The sequence below is a fragment of the Vidua macroura genome, chromosome 6, assembly GCF_024509145.1.
Source record: "Vidua macroura isolate BioBank_ID:100142 chromosome 6, ASM2450914v1, whole genome shotgun sequence".
Taxonomy (NCBI): domain Eukaryota; kingdom Metazoa; phylum Chordata; class Aves; order Passeriformes; family Viduidae; genus Vidua; species Vidua macroura.
The window spans coordinates 2,755,013-2,774,767 of NC_071576.1; the positions used below are offsets into that span (position 1 = coordinate 2,755,013).

The following is a 19,755-nucleotide window of genomic DNA, read 5'->3' on the forward strand; positions in this document are numbered from 1 at the left end:
CCATATCAGAACTTCCTGACGTGAGTCACTGCTGGAGAGACTCATCAGCGTCCAAGCCTGGGACCTCCCTGTCTAGCATGACATCCCAAATGCCAGTGGGACACAGGGGTGGGGGAGCAAAATCCACTCAGAAATAACGCTGGCTAAGCCTTTTCTATTTTAAGGAGAAATTGCCCAATATTTACGTTTTTTAAAAAACCCCAACAAAACAGGAAAGCAGCAGCAATGATCTGCAACCAGCTAAAAATACCAACCAAACCACGGATGTGCCGGACACGGCACGTAGGGATGAGCTCTTCCTGCCTCCCCAAACAACTGGGTCAGCCAAGAGTAACCTCAGCTGCCTTCTGAGAGCAGGAATAGCTTTGCTACAGCTGAGGATGGATTGCAGGCTCTTTTGGGAGGGGAGAATTCCAACATGGAGTGCTTCCTGGAGTTCCTCGGGGTGGAGTTGCCATCTCCTCATTGGGGTTTTTTTTGGTGGGCAGGGAGAAACATTGAGTTTTGTGGTGAGGAATTTGTGAAGATGGGTAAAAAATTATACCTGCTAGGGAATGATTCCTCCTTTCTCATGGGCTTCTCCTCCACCAGGAAATGCGGGTGAAGAGGAGACAGCAAGACTCGGTTCCTTCCCTCCACCAGACAGTTTTACAGTGGAGCATCACCACTTAATCCCTAATATGATTTTCCACTAGAAGACAACCCACAGGGCTGGCAGATTTCCCGTTTCAGGGTTTGCTTTTCATCCAGCACATAAATTTGCAGGGGGAAAAAGAAAATCACAACCAGTCTAAATATCAAGCAGGGCTGGTACCGCCTCGCCTGTGACAGACCTGAGGACAGCTCTGCTATGGATGAGAATTCAGCACAAAAAATGCTGAATTCTCCGATTTTCACCCCAATTGGTCCTGTTATTGATGTATTTACACACAAAAGAGTAGATCTGGAAGGGGAAAAAGAAAGGACATCTGGGGTGTCTGATGTCCAAGTGACTCCTGGGTGCTCAAAGCCAGAAGACACCAAGGATTTATCAAATTTACAGGACAAGCACGTGCAGCAGAGGAGAGGCAGGAGCCAAACCGACCAGGGAGCTCCCCAGGGGGAGGTTTTTCAGCACTTACTGAAGGTTTTGCAGATGTCAGAAACAGCCTTGAAGACCCTGTCGGAGAAGTTGACTTTGACCTTGACGTACTTCATGTTGGGCAGCTGCAGGCGCAGCAGCTTGTGCTGAGGGGTGAACTGGAGCTTGGCATCCGCCTGGATCCCGTATTTATCCAACGTCCAGTGAGTTTTAAGGAGCCAAGTTTTCTTCTTTTCCCACCACAGCGCGTGATCCGACCAGTCCTTCTTGACATCTGCAACAAAGAACCCATTTTTCCCCCCGGTTAAAAGCGGCACCAGAACGAGCCTTCGGAGGACAAAAGAAGTTTTAAAATGTGCTTAGCTGGGAAGGAGCTATCCATCCAAAAAACTCCAGCAGCCCTTTCTGGATACAAGTAACTGCTTGTATTCAACACTGTTTTGATGGGATGTAAAAACAGGGAAGAATTCAAGGGAATAAAGATGAGACTCAACGTGTCCCGTGGATCACCAGCCCGGCAGTGATCCCGCCTGGAACACGGAGCCAAGGGGTCATGAGTGACCCAACACCTCCCCCAGCAGGGATTTTGCACAGTTTTTGGGGTTAACTATCAATTCTTGGGGTTTTTCCCACCATCCAGGATACCTGTGCTATCCAAAGGTGAGCCCAACCACCTCGGCACACATGGAAAACAGAACCAGGAGGAGTTTTGCAAGGGGAATTCAACAGGACCTTCAGTTTCCACAAAAAAACCCCCCTGAAAATTCCCAACTGAAACAAAAAGTTGCCTCCCAAATGACCAAGAAAACTCAACAGCCACATCTCCTTCCAGCAGGGATGTAACCACGGGGTTTTTGGAGGTCACCTTCAGGTTGGGAAGCATTTGGGGAACCAAAGTATGGTGATAACTCCAAAAGACAAACCCTGTGCAATATTTTCCCTAACACCTGGAATATTTTTCACTAACACCTGGCCCTGCCATTCCTGCAGAGCACTTTCCACTCTGACAACCAGTAACAGTGCCATGTCCTTCCACCACACAGGGAAAAGAGAATGGAATGATATGCAATATAATAATTGATTTAGTAATAGAATAATTCAGTTTTCAGCTCCAGATCCCCCTGTGATGCTGGATTTCCATCATGAAACACCAGCTTAACCCCAATTAAAACCACCAGCTGATATTTATTCCAACAGCTCCTGTCTCCATCCTTCAGCACCACAGGGCACCAGCCAGGAGCAATTCCAGAGGATTGGAGAATTTCCAGGATTAGGAAAAGTCCCAGCAGACACAATGCCAAAGGGACTGAAGGAACACAATCCAGCACCAACATCACGCTGGGATTCTTGATGTCCTGTACAGGAGTTGGCCTGGATGACCTCGTGGTTCCTCCCAGCTCAGGATATTCCGTGATCCTGAGATAGTGAAGATTATCCCCACGAGCCACATCTGAATTAAGCTGAGATGAGAACAACGTGACAAATGAACTTTTGTCTGTCCCTATCTCAAACCAGGATCTGGAGCTCGGGGTTACTGAGAAAACCCAGCAGGAGCTGGATTTTTCCTCTGAACTCCTGGTTTAATGGCACAATCAGCTCTGCAGAAAGTGGAAACATTCAGCTGGACTTTTCAACAGCTTTGTACAATCAAATTAAACAAAACCAAATATAGAAAAGCATGCAAACTTGCACAAGCCTTGTCTACCCGGAAAAAAATCCAAGAAATCATTACAATGGACTCTGGTAATGAAGTCCAACTTCTGCCCTACTGAAAGCTGAACGAGTTGGCACCAAAAATCAGGGGGAGGAAAAAACCAAAGGCATTTGGAATCAGTAACATTTATGCCTAACAGAAGGGGGATTTGGGTTTACACTGCTGATTAACCATTCAGGCCACGGCACAAAAACAACTCTCTGGGCCTGAGAGTAATTAACACTTTCAATTAACAGTGAGATGTTGGTTCTAGCAGGAAGGGGAAGGTCTGTGCCTGTCCCACGGGGTAGTTATATATAAAAGAGGCTGGCAAATGTTTAGCAGCTGCTTTGTGGAGTTGAGTTTTACACACTGACAAGAGCCTTGGGTGCTTTGCAAGGGATCCAGGACTGCTTGGAGCAATCCCTGCAGGCCAGGGAATGCCAGCAGCCTGGTTAAATCTGATCAAAGGTTCACAAACCTTCACCAGAGTCCCAATTCACCAGTTACTGATTTGTTGGGGTTACAGCTTCACAGCAAGGCTGAATATTTCAGCTCAGGCTCTTCCCATCTACTACCATCAGTCACTGGCCTCTTCATATTTATCTACCTATCATATCCGTCAACTTATTCATATTTATCAACTATTATCAATTTATCAGCTGGCCATTCATTCATCAGAGCTCAGGTAAGTCTCTCAGTACTGCAAATTCCCCTTAGAGATCCCAGACCTGGAATTTAGAGTTTACTACAGGTTGCAGATCTCAGAGATGTTTGTAGATCCAGCAGCTCCTCTGAGCTGCTGAATGTGATGGAGCTGGAGCTGCTGGAGGAAGGTCACCAGAGGAAGGTCACCAAGATGATCAGAGGGATGGAGCAGCTCTGCCGTGAGGAAAAGCTGGGACAGCTGGGATTGCTCAGCCTGAGGAAAAGCAGCTTTGAGTTGATCTAACTGTGGCCTTCCAGTGCCTGAGGAAGCTACAAGAAAGATGGAGAGAGACTATTTACAGGAGATGGAGTGACAGGACACAGGGAATGGCTTCCCACTGCCAGAGGGCAGGGATGGATGGGAGATTAGGAAGGAATTCTTCCCTGTGAGGGTGGGCAGACCCTGGCACAGGGTGCCCAGAGCAGCTGTGGCTGCCTCTGGATCCCTGGCAGTGTCCAAGGCCAGGATGGACAGGGCTGGGAGTCACCTGGGATAGGGGAAGGGGTCCCTGCCCTTGAGGGGTGGAACTGGATGGGCTTTGAGCTCCCTTCCAAGCCAAACCCTTCCAGGATTCCATTAAACGAGCTGCACACGTGTAAGGGTGACAAGAAATCACCGCCACCCTTCCAGACAAGGAACCCCCCAGGTGAAGGCAGCAGGGATGTGGAAGCTGGAGCTGTCAGCATCAGCTGGAGCTCAGGGAGCTCCAGGAGCCCAAGCCCAGCAGCAACACCCTCGGGAAAGGGAAGCACGGCACTTCCTTCCCGGCCTCCAAAATAAACCCTGCTCCCTGCTTCCCCCACCTTCCCCTGCAGCCTGAACCCAAACCTCTGGAGCCTGTGATTTTTTTTTTGAACCTCAAACCCAGCTGTGATTTTTTTTTTTTTTTCCCAGGCAGAACCTGGTGTTGCATTTGCCTCCCAGAACTGTGCCAAGAGGCAGTGACGAGGGACGTTCAGGATGTTTTGCACAGCAAAATCCACGGAGCTGTTCCCCTTGGAAAGCCATTCAGACAGTCCTGGGAATGTGAGAGGCATCTTAAATCACACAAATGGCTGCAGAGACCTCTGTGAGGGCTGAACAGCGAGAGAAGGAGTGAAGGGCTGCTCTATAAAGTCTTTTAAACCTGAAACATCCTCAGCTTTCAATCCACGCTGACGCTGGCTGCAGTCACATCGCGCCAGCTTGTCCAGTGTGAATTACAACTGCAGATTTTAGTTCCCACAGGCACCACTAAATTCCCTAAAACCTAGAATCCCAGCAGCAATAAGTCTGAATTGAGATGCACACAGGGTGTGCTTTAATTCTGGGCTCGCTGTCGCCCACAAACACAATCGGAATTCCAGCAGCAAGGCCAAATCTGGGTGAAGGGCAAAGGAAATCGAGGCAGCCCTGCCTGGTGGCCCATTTATCCCATGTGGGAAATTAATTTATAGAAATTTTTTAAAGTTTGGTAGAAGGCTCACATAGTATGTAAACTTTGAGATAAGAAATGTTGATTTAGAAATGTTGTGGAATAGGATAGATACGGCTGAGAAATGGAACTAGAAGGAATGGTTTTGTAAATAAGATTAGGTATTTTGGAGAAATAGAATTATGAAAGATGTATTGTAGTAGGACTCATGAGGGGTAATTTTAGATTATTGGCTTTAAAGGCACTTGCAGCATGGTGTGGCAAAGGCTGATAGGCCAAGAAAGGCTTATAGTGCATTGTAATTAGGAAATAGTTGTCTTTTGATTGTGATGGTGTGAATTAGAACATCTGTATTGTCTCACCCTTCACATGAGACTGAAAACGGAATAAAAGTTTTAAAACACCTCTCAGCTGCCCCACGTCTGGGTCAGAAAAGGGCATAACCCAACAATCCCATTTATCCCAGGACTTGGCTGCTCCCAAACTCTCTCCCTCTGCCAATCCATGGTTTTTTAGAGTCCCTTCCCCACTGAAGCTCCTTCCTGCAGAAGCTCTGCCGTCACTTGGCAGCTCCTCTGGGCCAGCTTAGGACTCTCAGGCAGTAGGATACAAGTCTCCAGCACTGTGTAAACACTGTATTTTCCTTGTTATTTTGGGATATCCCCTGTTGCAGATGGGCTCTCCTTCCATGCACTGCTCAGGACAACAGAGCCCTGATACGACCTAATAAATCTCTTTTTTCCCCCCCTTCCCAGTTGCATGGTTAAAATCCCACTGGGATGGGTATTTGGAAGGCAGGGGTAGCTCCCACCTCTGGGAGAGGCTTTCCTGGGAATCACCAGATTCCCTTTCACACCCACATCAAGGATTAAATCCATAGGGCAGCCAAGACCCTGCAAATGCCTCCATCACCTTAACATTGGAGGTTAATAAAAAAAATTAAAAAGCTCCTGCATAAGCCCTCATGAGGAATTCTGCAAGCTGCTTGGGTCGGATCACAGATTTTTTGGTTTCCCTGGAATTCTCTCCACCTTCAGAGAAGCAGCAGAAGCAGCCAGGGCAGAGGCTGCAGCTCATTCCTTAATTAAAAATTATGGCTTTTAGAGCAATGATTCAAGTCTTCAGCATTCCCACAGGAACACTCCAAGAGGACCATCCCCCTCTGGAGCAAAAAATGCCAGAGCCAAAGCCCATCCATCCCACTGAGGGGGTTTTCCACAGGAGCAGAATGAGCTCCACAGCTTTCCCTGGCTCTTTCCCAGGGTTGGGTTTAATCAGATTATCCCTGCTCTGGTCTAGGCACACTTGGGAAGCTGAGGTGGCAAAATGCCTTTCCATTATCTCTAATTTATCTATATAAAAATAATTAAAAAACCAAATAGATATGCTTAAACATATATTTATATATAAAATATATAAGATATATTATGCATATAAACATACACATAAACTTCTACCCCATATATATATATATGCATATATAAAATAGAGACAAAACTGAATTAAATACATATATAATTATAGATAAGCAGACAAAATAAATGCATATAAAATATATCCACATATATACATATATAAATGCCACACACACACACAGATACACACACACATATATATATATCTCCAAGATACAGTGCAGGGACTGAAACCAACTCACAAGCCAAGTATTTCCTCTTGCAAAATGCCATTTTTTGTATTTGATAATCTACACAAAACCAACCCCCAAGTTTTCCACCTTTTCATTGAGTTGGTGCAGATGGGCTGAAACTCCTCGAGGGTTTTTATAAGAAAATTAAAATGAAAGTGGTCACTTTCTTTTTTTTTTTTGTTTGTTGATTTCTGGATTTTAAAATTAATAGGCACTTCACACTGAATTGAAAAAATCAGATGTGGACAAAAAAACACTGAGTGCAGGGCAGCTGATTAAAGCATTTTTAAACACAAATTCCTGCTGATAACACCTTAAATCCATCCCTCACAGCTCCAAGGGGCTCTCCAAACCCCGGGCTGGGTGTTGGCTGCATCCACACCCCTCTTGGGAAGCTGGAGGAGGAGAAAAAGTCCTTGAGAGGAAAAAAGACTTCCAGCAATAAATAGCGGGAATGCCCTGGGTGAGCTCAGGGATGGGGGGATACCCTCTCCTGCTCCCTCGGATGCAATCCATGCTCACTGAGCATGGAAAACAAAGTGGAAGTATTAAAAAAATTGGAAGGAGAGAAATTTAAGGCTGAAAGTGAAAAAAAGAAAAAAAACCAACAAAAAACATCACAACCAACCATCAAAATTAATTGCACAGAACCTTGTGTGGTTGCTCTGGTGGGTTTTTGTTTTTCTGTGTGTCCAGGAGAGGGGAAGGCACAGCCTCAGAGCACAAACAAAACCAGGGAAGAGGGCAAATATCCTAAAGCATCCAGAAATACTAAAAAAAAAAGAATAATTTGGTGCCTTTTGGCATGTTTAAAGGGATCTGCGAAAGGAAAGGAAAGGAAAGGAAAGGAAAGGAAAGGAAAGGAAAGGAAAGGAAAGGAAAGGAAAGGAAAGGAAAGGAAAGGAAAGGAAAGGAAAGGAAAGGAAAGGAAGGAAAGGAAAGGAAAGGAAAGGAAAGGAAAGGAAAGGAAAGGAAAGGAAAGGAAAGGAAAGGAAAGGAAAGGAAAGGAAAGGAAGGAAAGGAAAGGAAAGGAAAGGAAAGGAAAGGAAAGGAAAGGAAAGGAAAGGAAAGGAAAGGAAAGGAACAAGGAAAGGAAAGGAAAGGAAAGGACAAGGAAAGGAAAATCCTGAGTTGGCAGAGATAAAAAAGGATCATCAAGCCCAACTCCTGGTCCTGACACCCCAATAGCCAAGAGAGTTACTGAAGGTCCACAGATGCTGAAGATTTTTCTTAAATATATATATTTTTTCATATTTTTTCATATTGGTTTTATATATATATACATATATATATATATATATATATATATATATATAAAGTGTAACACTCATATATCTGTGTAGCTGAACCCAGTGCTCCCTCCCTCCAACCTCCTCACTGCTCCCACTGACCTCTGGAAACCCAGATTCCTTTAAACATGCCAAAGCCACTCCTTCCAGGATAATTATGGAGCAAAAAAATATTTAAAAACAGAGCTATTTTCATTTATCACGAGTCCAGCAGAAATGCTGGTGTGTTTGCTGGGTGACACAGTCACTGTCCTGGGGCAAAAGCTGTAATTTCAGGAAAACACAAGTCTTTCTGGAGTGCACTGGAGCAGAGTCCCCTCCATCCCCCAACGGGGATTTAATTGCAGAGCAAAGTTCAAAATGGAACAAAAATCCCTCCAGCTTCTGGTCACAACACTTGAAAAATTATACTTTGAAACGGGGAGATAAACAGCCCATGAAATTATCATCAGATTGATGTGATAAAGCTGCAGCCAGGACAAGCTGATGCTCCCAGAGCTAATGGGACTTGAGAGGGGTTTTAATCACATCTCCCACATGTATTTGACACATGCAGTGGAAAACAGCCTGTACAGCAGCCACCACCTGTGGGAGGGATTTCATCCAGGGATAACACGGAATGGTACCTGAAATTCTCCTGGATCTGCCACCATGGGCAACTCTCACCGTTGTTTTCATGGAATCCCACAATGGTTTGGGTCGGAAGGGACATTGAAGCTCATCCAGCCCCACATGGGCAGGGACACCTCCCACTGTCCCAGGTGCTCCAAGCCCTGTCCAACCTGGCCTTGGGCACTGCCAGGGATTCAGGAGCAGCCACAGCTTCTCTGGGCACCCTGTGCCAGGGCCTGCCCACCCTCACAGGGAAGAATTCCTTAATTTCTTCCCAATCTCCCATCCATCCCTGCCCTCTGGCACTGGGAGCCATTCCCTGGGTCCTGTCCCTCCATCCCTTGTCCCCAGTCCCTCTCCAGCTCTCCTGGAGCCCCTTCAGGCCCTGCCAGGGGCTCTGAGCTCTCCCTGGAGCCTTCTCCTCTCCAGGTGAGCACCCCCAGCTCTCTCAGGCTGGCTGCAGCCCTTGGAACATCTCCTCTGGATTTGCTCCAGCAGCTCCATGTCCTTCCTACGAGGATCTCAAATCTGGATGCAGCAAAGTCCCAAATACAAGCAACAAGACACCTACAGCCTCCTCCTGCCTCGTGATTACAACAGGAATGAGCTGGGACTAAAAATCTCCTCTCTTCAAAACCATTCTCCCTTGTCCTATCACTGTCTGCCCCTGCAAAAATTTCATGCTATTTCATTTTCAGGAAAACAAATGGTCAGGAGAAGATCCACACCCACTCACGGAGGTGCCCAAAAAAGGGTGGACTTGTGCTGGAATTTCAGTCTGACAAGAATATTTCTTGCATGAAAAACAGTTTGACTTATTAAAGTAAAAACCAACCACCAAACAAACACGGACAAAAGGAGCCTTGTTCCCAACTCTGTGATTCCTTGAGCAGGACCCAGCTCAGGAGACCTCCCTCTTATCCCGGCGTGCCAGGCCACACGCTCACGGCAAAGTCCTGACGTCAAAGCCCCCGTGTAGGGGCACAGAGTGATTCAAGAGCGAGGAAAAAAGGAGGAGGGAGGGGGGGAAAAAAAAAAAAAAGCCCAGTGGAGGAGACTGAGCACATTGGGATGCAATGCTGCATGTGGATGTTCCATGTGTCTGTCCTTGCTCAGGGAAATTACGGAGCGTCTGCTGCTAACGAGGGAACGCGCTACGGCGCTGCTGGAAAAAGGAATGGGATTCTTTTCTTGGCTTTTATTGGGATTCTAAGTGAGCTTTGCAATGGAAAGTCCGTGTCTTGACGAGGCAGGGGTGGTAACTGGAGGCCTGAAGAGCTGATACATCAACCCCAAGTGTCCCAAAATGCTGCTCCTGGCAGTGCAGGGCTCAAGATGCTCGGCCCATGGGATGCAGGGAGAAGAGCAAATCCTAACAAGCCTGAAAGCCACTCTTTTTCTAAAGTAAACTCAAGGAAGGAAGCTCTTTCCAGTGTTAATAGGATTGCTCAATTAGCTTACTTGAAAGTTTATTAACTTGGATTGTATCTCGCTCCACTCCCCTGCCATGGGCAGGAACACCTCCCATTATCCCTGGTTGCTCCAAGGCCCATCCAGCCTGGCCTTGAACACTTCCATGGATGTGGCATCACGTTCTCCTGCAAAATTTTCCCTGTAATTTTTAGCTTTTTGGATATTTGGTAGCTTTATGCTCCAATGAAATGCTTGCACAGCCATACCCAATCCTGTCTAAACCCCTGAGCAGGGAGAGAAATTTTCCAGTGATGCTGAACCCCGCTGGAATATTGGGAACTCTCCAGAGGTCACCTCAGCTCCCCAACATCCCCAGCACTGATGGGCTCAGGAAGGTCTTTGCCAGTGCTGGGCAGAATTCCTTTAAATCCTTGCACCAGAAACCCAGAGAAATGTGGATTGCTCATTTTTCTATGGCACAGAACAAAGGAAAGCAAGGGTGGATTAGTATTTTTTTTAATTGGATTTTTTTTTTTAACAGGATCTTCACAACCTGATTTTGCCAACTGCCCTCCAGAGGAGGCTTTCACTGGCTGCTCCTGCCTCCATGGAATCATAGGAAGGAAGGGAAGGAAAGGAAGGAAAGGAAGGAAAAAGGAAGGACACTTCTCCAGCCTGGAGCTGTCCTGAGGAGCAGCACAGCCTCCCTCACCTTCCAGCTGGGGATCATGCTCCCTTCCCTCTCCAAAAAGGACAAGTGTCCCAGGGTGACAGCAGCCTGCAGTCCTGACTCATCCCCAAGAAATGTGCAAGCCAGAGGAGCTGCTGCTGCCAAAAAGGCATCACACCCAGCAAGGGAGCCAGAGGATGTGTACTGGGAGGGATAATGCATCAGGCAGGGAAAGGAGAATGATGGGCAACCTGAATTCCCAACCTTGAATTCCCAACCTCTCACCAGGCAATTCCCCAAATGCTTTAGTGATGGTTAATCCCTGGTTAAAGCTTAGATCCCTGGAAAGTGACCTCTGGAGCCCTGAGGATACCTCAGGCAGCCTCACCCCATTCCATAACTCTAAGTGTTGGTCCTTCTCTTACAGATCCATGTGGGATCATGGCTGGAAGAACAGGGCACTGGCACAGGGTGCCCAGAGAAGCTGTGGCTGCCCCTGGATCCCTGGAAGTGTCCAAGGCCAGGCTGGACAAGGTTTGGAGCAACCTGGGATAGTGGAAAGTGTCCATGCCCATGGCAGGGGTGGAATGAGATGGTCCCTTCCCACCCAAACCATTCCATGATTTCTTTTTGGTTCTGCCTGCTCCCCAAAGCTCACTAATGAACACCAAACACTTTTAAATGACTTTAACACCCCCAGCCTTGAGCCTGCATCTGCCTCACCCATCACAAGCCCAAGTCCTGGCACTACATGAGGGATGGGGACAATTCCTGCTGCAGAAGCTCTGGAGCTGGACAAAGCTCTGTGGAGCATCAGCCAGGATGGGAAGCTGAGCAAGACAGGGACAGAGCTTCTTCCAGGCAATTTCATAAAATCTGACTTTCTAACTGAACTGCAGTTTCAGCAATTAACCCTTCCCAAAGTACATGTGCCTGCAGGGAGCAGGGGAAAAGAAAGAAAACAACCACCAGCCAAGCAGGTGTAATGGGCTGGGAAGAGATTTAAAATCCATTGGAAGATGGATTTTCTGGGTGCTGTCAGGATGTTGTGCAAGCTAAAAATCAGCTGAGGTTGTAAAGGGGAAGGTTTCTGCAGCTGCTGGTGTGGCTGATTTTTTATGTGCATCCCCTCCCAGAGCTGTTCTCAACCTGCTGGCCAAATTCAGCCACATTTTATCAAAAAGTGGAGGTGTCCCAAGATTCCAGCTGGTCTGGAAGAGTGGGATCAATGCTGGCACAGGGCTGTGCCATGCACACAGCTCCCAGCTGAGGGTCACATCTGGATGGCCACAGAGTGGGAGCTGCATCCTCGCTGGAAAATGGGTGAATGGAAGAAAAACCAAGATCACTTCTCCAGAAATAATAAATAAATAAAGCTTTCCTCTGGTTTTCTGAGCACTTCTCATGGTCTGTCCTAACAGTTCTACCTGGTAGAAGCTTCAGCCTGGATGAGAGCAATGTGTCAAAAGCAAACCTGGGCAAGAAAACTAAATTACAGCAACTCTGCTAAAATTCCATCCAACAGGAATTTGGGGGTCTCAGCATTTTTCCAAATTACACACCATAAGCCTCTGAAAGCCACTGGAACATTCAGAACTGAATCCTGCCAGCTGAATTTTGCTCAGTTTTGTTTCTTTGCCCCTTTCTAAGCAACCAGATAATTCACATTTCATAATGAAAAAGAAGAAATGCAGCTTCCCCAAGATGTTTTCACACCACGAGACTTTTCCCCCTCAAGCACACCCAGGGCTGGATGCTGGGCTGAAGTCAGTGAGCTCCACAAGGGCTGTAAATCTCCTTCCTTCCCCTCATTTGTCAGAAAAACCACCACTAAAAAAACTCCCCCAACACCCAAACCAAGAGCTGGCGGTGTTGGTGCTGCTGGTGATGTTGAAACAACTGAAGTTTGCAGAGCAAATAATCCCTCATCTTTCCCAACCCAGTAAACACTCCCCACATCCACAATTTCAGGCAGTTATCCACAATCCTTTTTTTTTTTTTTTTTTTAAATCACATCAAAGACCAAGGGTTAAAATCCAGGTGCTTGGTTTGCTGAATCATGGAATCACAGAGTGGTTGGGGTTGGAAGGGACCTTAAAAACCATTTAAGAGACACCTTCCAGTGGACCAGAGTGCTCCAAGTCCAACATGGCCTTGAACATTTCCAGGGATTCTATCCTGAGTACAATTTCTTTGAGTTTTTGTATGGTTTAGACAGACTCAACAGATGCCTGGGTGAAACACAAGCCCTGATGGAGAGGAAGATGGAAGAAAAAGGGAAAGGAAAATAAAAAAGGATTAAAAAAAAGGGGAAGTGTGTGAATGTGATGATTTCTATGATTTTTCAGCTCCCCACACCAGCTTCCCCACGTGCCTTATGTCAAATCGAAACCTGAGGGAGCTGGAAGAGGAAACTACTGATTTGGGCTGGGTGGGAGCAGCAACCCCAACAATTTCCTGTCTGTGGTGTGACAAACCCAGGCTCTGGGATCTGCAGGAGCACCAACACCACCTCCCACCCCAAGCTCCTTCCCCTCCCACTGGGACCTGTGAGCTCGGCCAGGCTCTTTCCAGCCAAATCAGGTGGCTCACAGCGACAGAATTAAAATAAACAAATAAATAAAAATAAAATCCTAATTGTTTTTGCCCCTAAAGAATCATCACCACTCTGAGTACAGACATTAATTGCTGTGACTGCAGCTCAGAGCTGCCTCTATGTGGCTTTTACCTCCCCCCACCCTGAATTCCTCTGGTCATTGGCAGCTCAGCTGAATATTCCACTCAGGCTCACAAAGGGGACTTTATTTGAGCCACCATCAAGCTGAGCCCATGTAGGAGCTCCCTGGAGTCCAAAGCTGGATGTAAAGGAATGAGCCAGCCCCTCAGAGGTCAGTGTGCATGGCTGGGGGGGTGTGATCACAGCACTGGCATGTTGTCATTTACTGTCACCAAAAATGTGCTGTTTGGTGGGTGAGGATCAGCACAGGCCACACGTGAGGGGATTCATCAAGTGGCAGTATGGAAATTTGAAATTGGAATGGGAGCAGCACTGCTGGGCTCCTTGAGGATGCCCTTGAAGTGGAAGCATCCGGAGAGGTACCAATTCCAACCCAGAAAATCCCAAAGTCCTGCCTGGATCTGGAGCAGGACAACTTTGGTGCTCAGCAGGTGCCAGATCCCCTCTGTGCTCACCATCCCACTGCCAGCTGGGCAGGTTTTGCTGTTTAAAAGCTTGGGAAGAAATTTTCCAGGGAAATCTGGAGCGGGGTCAGTGCCTGCCCCAAACACCACCCCCATTTGTGACATCTGGGACAAGCTCTCAGCACCGGCTCCAGAGGGGACACAAACAGATGCCCAAGGATTTAATGGCACTTGGAGTCCTCTCATGGCTGCCACGCACTTGGAAAGCAACACTGAGGAGTGACCAGCACTGATTTTGAAGGGAAAAATCCTTCTCATCTCAGGAGGCAACTGAGGGACAGATGAGCAGCTGTGGATGTCCCAGGTGAAGGTGCCCAGGTGACATTGTGGGCACAGATTGGAGGCACACCCCGAGCTCAGGCCTGGCACCAAGCAGTGATGCTCAGACACCGAATTCTGGGAAGTGTGCCTACAGTCAGAGAATCCCAGAATGGTTTGGGTTGGAATGGAACTTAAAATCCCTCTCATTCCACCCCCTGCCATGGGCAGGGACACCTTCCACTATCCCAGGCTGCTCCAAGCCCTGTCCAACCTGGCCTGGGACACTTCCAGGGATCCAGGGGCAGCCACAGCTTCTCTGGGAAACCTCTGCCAGCCCCACACAGCAAAGAATTCCTTCCCAATCTCCCATCCATCCCTGCCCTCTGGCAGTGGGAGCCATTCCCTGTGTCCTGTCCCTCCATCCCTTGTCCCCAGTCCCTCTCCAGCTCTCCTGGAGCCCCTTCAGGCCCTGCCAGGGGCTCTGAGCTCTCCCTGGAGCCTTCTCCTCTCCAGGTGAACACCCCCAGCTCTCCCAGGCTGGCTCCAGCACTTGGAGCAGCTCCATGGCCTCCTCTGAATTTGCTCCAGCAGCTCCACGTCCTTCCTATGAGGTTCCCAGATCTGGATGCAGCATTCCAGCAAAGTCCAAAGCACAAGGAGCAAGCCACCTACAAGAGAAGCCCTGCAGCCTCCTCCTGCCTTGTGTTTACAACAGGAATGGGCTGGGACAAGGACTTTGCATTTCTCTCCCATAGCCTTAAGCTGTTTCTAAGAGTTCATTCCAGTTGCAAGGCAAAAAATTTCCCCAGCCAGTCTCACAAGGGCCTGGAGTGTTTATAAGCACTGCAAAACCTCAAACACAAACCTGGGCAAATCAATGACACTGCACTCTGCTGGTGTTTTATTCATAAACCTTTCAGGGGTCCATTAAGGAGAGGAGACTTCACAGGCAGAATAACACTAATATTTAGAATTGATCTTGCAAGGAGTGGAGCTGAAATCCTTGGAAGATAACACAGCAAAGTCTATTTGATGGTGAAAAGAGCCCCTGGGGTGAATCCCAGACACATCTGCAGGCTGAAACCACTTTTAAAAAGGGCTTGAAGTGCTACAACCAAAACTGCATGGGACAACTCCTGTGCCAGTCCTCAGGTGACATCCCACCCTCTCCCAGGTGACACAAAGGAGATAGTGGAAGAGCTGCCAAAGGGAACAATGAAGGTTAAATCAGTTGCACAAACCCTTATCCCAGCTTCAATTCACAAAAAAAAAACCCCCAAGGCTTCAGGAGATGTCATCAGTGCCTGCCATTATCAGCCTGTCTGAGGGCAGAGGGTTTGCTCTGACATTTATCCCTGTCAGCTCTCCTGCCCATCCCAGGTCACCAAAATAGAGATGCCACCACCACATCCTTAACCCCTTTTGATCCAGAAGGACATCTATAATTCCAAAACTCGCTGTTATTTTTTTTTTTTTTCCAGCCACTTATCTATTTTCCTCAGGTACGAGTCCAAAAAGGTGCTCAGTGCTCCCAGCAAACCCTGGGAGCTGGAGTGGCCTGCCACCCATATCCTGCCTGTGAAAGAATCCCCGAGAGAAATCCACATTTCCATCACAAAACTTCTATCCACGGACTTTCTGAATCTGCTCAGTGCACATTTAGGTCATCTGTCTTAGGCTGTGCCTCTGCCAGACACCATTTGTCCCCCCTGCCCTGTTTCTGTCAGCTATTCCTTTATTCCCATGGCCAGACAGAGCATCCCCCATATATCCCACAGAATTCCATAGACTCCACAGAGCTCCTCCCAAGCGTGTTTCAAAAAAAAGCAGGATTTTTTTTAATTCCATGTGTTTAAAACAGCCTCAAGTTGACAACAACAATAACCTGTGCTCACTTCCTTCCTTCCTTTGCTCCCAGTGATTTTAAACCTCGCTTTATTTTTTTTTTTTTTTTTGTTTGTAAGTCAATAGTGGCAAAATTCCTAAAAAACCCTGAGAGAGCACCAGGAGTTTCCAGTACAGACCCCAGCCCTCACAGAGCAACTAAATGCTGCTGCTCTTAAAACCTCAGCAGTTTTTTTGCTTATTTTTCAGGGATGACTTTGCCAAGAACTTGGCACGGCTCAATTAATGGAGTGGCTTAATCCAGCGGGTGATGAATAACAGGGGAGCCAACAGGTCATTGCAATTCACTTGAGTTACCAGAATCCCTATCTGCTGCTTGGGCTTCCTCCAATCCCTGCCTGCATCAGCCACAGATTTTAATTGCCTGCTCCCAAAGAGCCCAACTGCAGCTCTGTGCAGGCAGGGACCGAGGCCATGGGATTTATGGATATCTGCAGCCCTGAATTAAGGAGGAAAAACTTTGCTGGGATCCTGCTTCATCCCAACAGGGTATTTACTGCACTCTTCCTCCTACAAACATTGATAAATGCTGATGTAAATCAAGATTTTTTTTCCCTTTTCCAAGCTCTCCTTGCTGCTGGGAGGGGGGAAGGCATTTTTCTCCCCTGTTCACTGATGGTGAAGAGCTCCTTCCAGCACCCTGCAACCACAGTGTGGCTGATCTGCTGCAGATTCTCACTGATGTCCTAAACTTCAGTACAGAAATCTCCTTTCCAAATTCTGCAGGATTTGTCCCAAAGGATGGAGCAGGCAAACCCCAGCCAAAGGCACTGACCCACCTTCCTTCCTCCCCCCACAGTGTGCAAGTAGAACAGCCCATGGGGGATCCCACAGGGAAACACAGAACTGCAAGGAAACTTTATTTTTAGGAAATTTCCTTAAAGCTCACAGCAGAAAATATGCTTGGCAGGAGAAGAATAATTTTTTTTTTAACACTGAAAGTTGCTGAATTAAGGAATTAAACAGAGGAATGACAGGCAGGAAAAGGTTAAAAATGCAGGGAAAGGGTTTCAATGTGGAAAAATTGCAAAATGAATTGATGCAGAGGCTGGATGAAGGGAGGCATTGAGGAGCACGGGAGGATGAGGAACGAGCCCCGTCCCACCCGACCCCGCTCAACTGGCAGCAGCTCAAAGAAGAGCCATAAAAATAATGAGAGGGCTGGAAGAGCTGACACGCAGGAAGATTAAAAGGAACTAAATACGTATAGCTTGGCTGGCCGACGAAAGCCAAGGGGAAAGGGAAGGCAGCAGCTGGAGATATCCATGGATGTGACCATCCCGGGAAGGCAGGCACTGGGGCTGAGCCCCCCGGGGAGCTCCATCCCCTCTCCCCACGCCGCTGCGGCCGCCGCATTCCTTCCCTCTCATACAATCCCTAATTTAACAAGTGGACAGGATCCGGGCAAACATTTCGGGGGGGATGGATTACGTCAGGAGCTAATTTAGGTCCTCGCCGGGCTCCGGCCCCGCGCACATGCCTGGCTTTCCACACACGCTTCGGCCCTGGGGAGCATCTCTCCTTCACTCACGGGTGGATTTTTTTTTATCACCTCTAGAAAGCTGCTGTGCTTTCAGCAAAACTTTCTGCACTTCCAGCGTTGAAGTAAAAAAAAACCAAAAAAACAACACCAGAATAAAATAAAGTTTTCGGGGAGTTCAGGCTACCTCCAGACCCTTTGATGTGAGCGCTCGCTTCCTCTAGAAAGCCAGCGTATTTATATCCATCTCTTCCTTCCTGCGACTCCAAGATAATTAATAAATCAAAACCTAAGCACGGGGGAAGAGATGGGCTTTTGAAAGCCACACGCGGGCTCCGCAGCGGAGCGGGACCTGCAGCTGACAGCTCCGCTACTCCCACAGCCGCAGGCACGCGCGGGACCTCGCAATTAATATTTTATTTGAGCAATTACAGCCATCAGCCCGGGCTGCACCGCTGAGTAAACACAGCCGAGCCATAAAGAGCCGATAAAAAGACAAGGGGGAGCAGGTTTGGCGGGGCCGGGCTCCCCGCTTTCGGCGGAGACCCGCGTTCCCACGCGTCCCGGACAAGCGGGCTCTTTTGTCCAGGTGTGCTCCCAAAGCCACCGCACACCGCCGTGTCCCCGCGGTCCCCTCGCCCCACGGGCTCTCGGGAGCGCTTTGCTCGCACGGAACTTCAGGATGGAGTTTTGGTGTGAACCGTGGAGCGCCCACAAACCCCCACCCCCAAGCCGAAAAACGGAGCAGTTTCCTCACTCTGTGTAAGATCCCGGGAGTGCAGCAGCCGGTGGATGGGCCCGAGGCCCCGGGGTGGTGAAGTCTGGCTGGTGGGGGAGATGAGAGGGGGAGCCTGGAAAGGTATGGGGGGGGCTAGGGCAGGGTGTGGGGACCTGGGGTGCTCCCTGGTGCAGGGAGCTAAGGCAGAGTACTGGGAGAGGGTGCTGGAGCTGAAACACAGTACTGGGGCAGGATGCTGGGACTTGGGGCAGGGTGCTGGGAGCTGAATCGCAATACTGGAGCAGGGTGCTGGAGCACAGCACTGGGTGCTCAGGCACTGCGCTGGGGCAGGATGCTGGGAGCTAAAGCCCAGTACTGGGAGAGGGTGCTGGGAGATGGAGCAGGGTGCTGGGAGCTAAAGCAGGGTACTGGGTCAGGGTGCTGCGAGCTGAAGGAGGCACAGGAGCAGAATGCTGGGGGTTAAAGTGGGGTACTCCAGCACTGCACTGGGCAGGGGGCTGGGAGTTAAAGCACAGCACCGGAGCAGAGTGCTGGGAGCTGGGCACTGCACTGGGCAGGGGGCTGGGAACTGGGCACTGCACTGGGCAGGGGGCTGGGAACTGGAGCACAGTCCTGGAGCAGAGTGCTGGGAGCCGGGCACTGCACTGGGCACGGTGCTGGGAGTTAAAGCACAGCACTGGAGCAGGGCGCTGGGAACTGGAGCACAGTCCTGGAGCAGGGTGCTGGGAGCTGGGCACTGCACTGGGCACGGTGCTGGGAGTTAAAGCACAGCACTGGAGCAGGGTGCTGGGAGCTGGAGCACAATCCTGGGGGCTAAACTGGGGTACTCTGGCACTGCACTGGGCAGGGTGCTGGGAGCTGGGCACTGCACTGGGCACGGTGCTAGGAGTTAAAGCACAGCACTGGAGCAGGGCGCTGAGCACTGCGAGGATGCCGGGCTGGCCGGGAGGTCCCGGGGCACTCACCGAGCTTCTCGACGAGGCGCAGCATGACGCCGCCGATGTGGATCTCGCCGGTGACCCGCAGGGTGACGTCGCGGCCCAGGTCGGTGACATGGACGCTCAGCTCCCACGTCCCGTCGGCGTAGCAGCCGTCCGGCATGCGGATCCCGTCCAGCGCCATGACCCCGGCCTCCTGCACCGCGGCACGGAGCGGGAGCGGGATCAGCAGCGGTATGGGCCCGGCTGAGCCCGCTCCGCGCCCCGGAGCAGGGCTGGGGGCGCGGTGGGGCGGGATCGAGGCCGCAGCGCTGCCCCGCCGCCGCTCCTGAGGGGCCGCCGCGGGAGGAGCAACACGGGCGGGCAGAGCCGCGGAGGAGGGAGGGAAGAGAGGCAGGGTGGGAGGGAGGGAGGAGGAGGGGGATAATAATTAAAGGAAAAACGCGCCTGTGGCTGCCGGGCCCCTTGGCCTTTTATGGAAGCGAAGGACGGAGCGAGTGGGGGACGCTCCAACATCCGGGAATCGCCGGGGGGCGGCCCGGCCGGGATCGGTCCGGCCCGGCTTGGGATCGTCCCGGTTCGGCCCGGCCCAGCCGAGCTCGGCTGTGCCCGTCCTGGCTCGGTCCGGCTCAACGCAGCTCGGCTCAGCCCAGCTCGGCTCAACACAGCTCGGCTCAGCCCAGCTCGGCTCATCCCGGCTGG

At 49.6% G+C, this 19,755-nt stretch overlaps 1 protein-coding gene across 4 annotated transcripts in view; it reads right to left on the bottom strand.

The window, feature by feature from the left end:
* The window catches only part of FERMT2 (FERM domain containing kindlin 2), a 49,362-nt gene extending 29,956 nt beyond the window's left edge, over positions 1-19,406 (bottom strand). For all 4 annotated transcript variants that reach the window (XM_053980425.1, XM_053980424.1, XM_053980423.1 and 1 more), the window contains exons 1-2: positions 19,081-19,406; positions 1,122-1,355 (exon numbers count right to left, since the gene is read on the bottom strand). In XM_053980425.1, coding sequence (XP_053836400.1) covers positions 1,122-1,355; positions 19,081-19,237 — 391 coding nt within the window. In that variant the 5' untranslated portion in view covers positions 19,238-19,406. The remainder of the gene's footprint in view (positions 1-1,121; positions 1,356-19,080) is intronic.
* Positions 19,407-19,755: the final 349 nt, after the last annotated feature.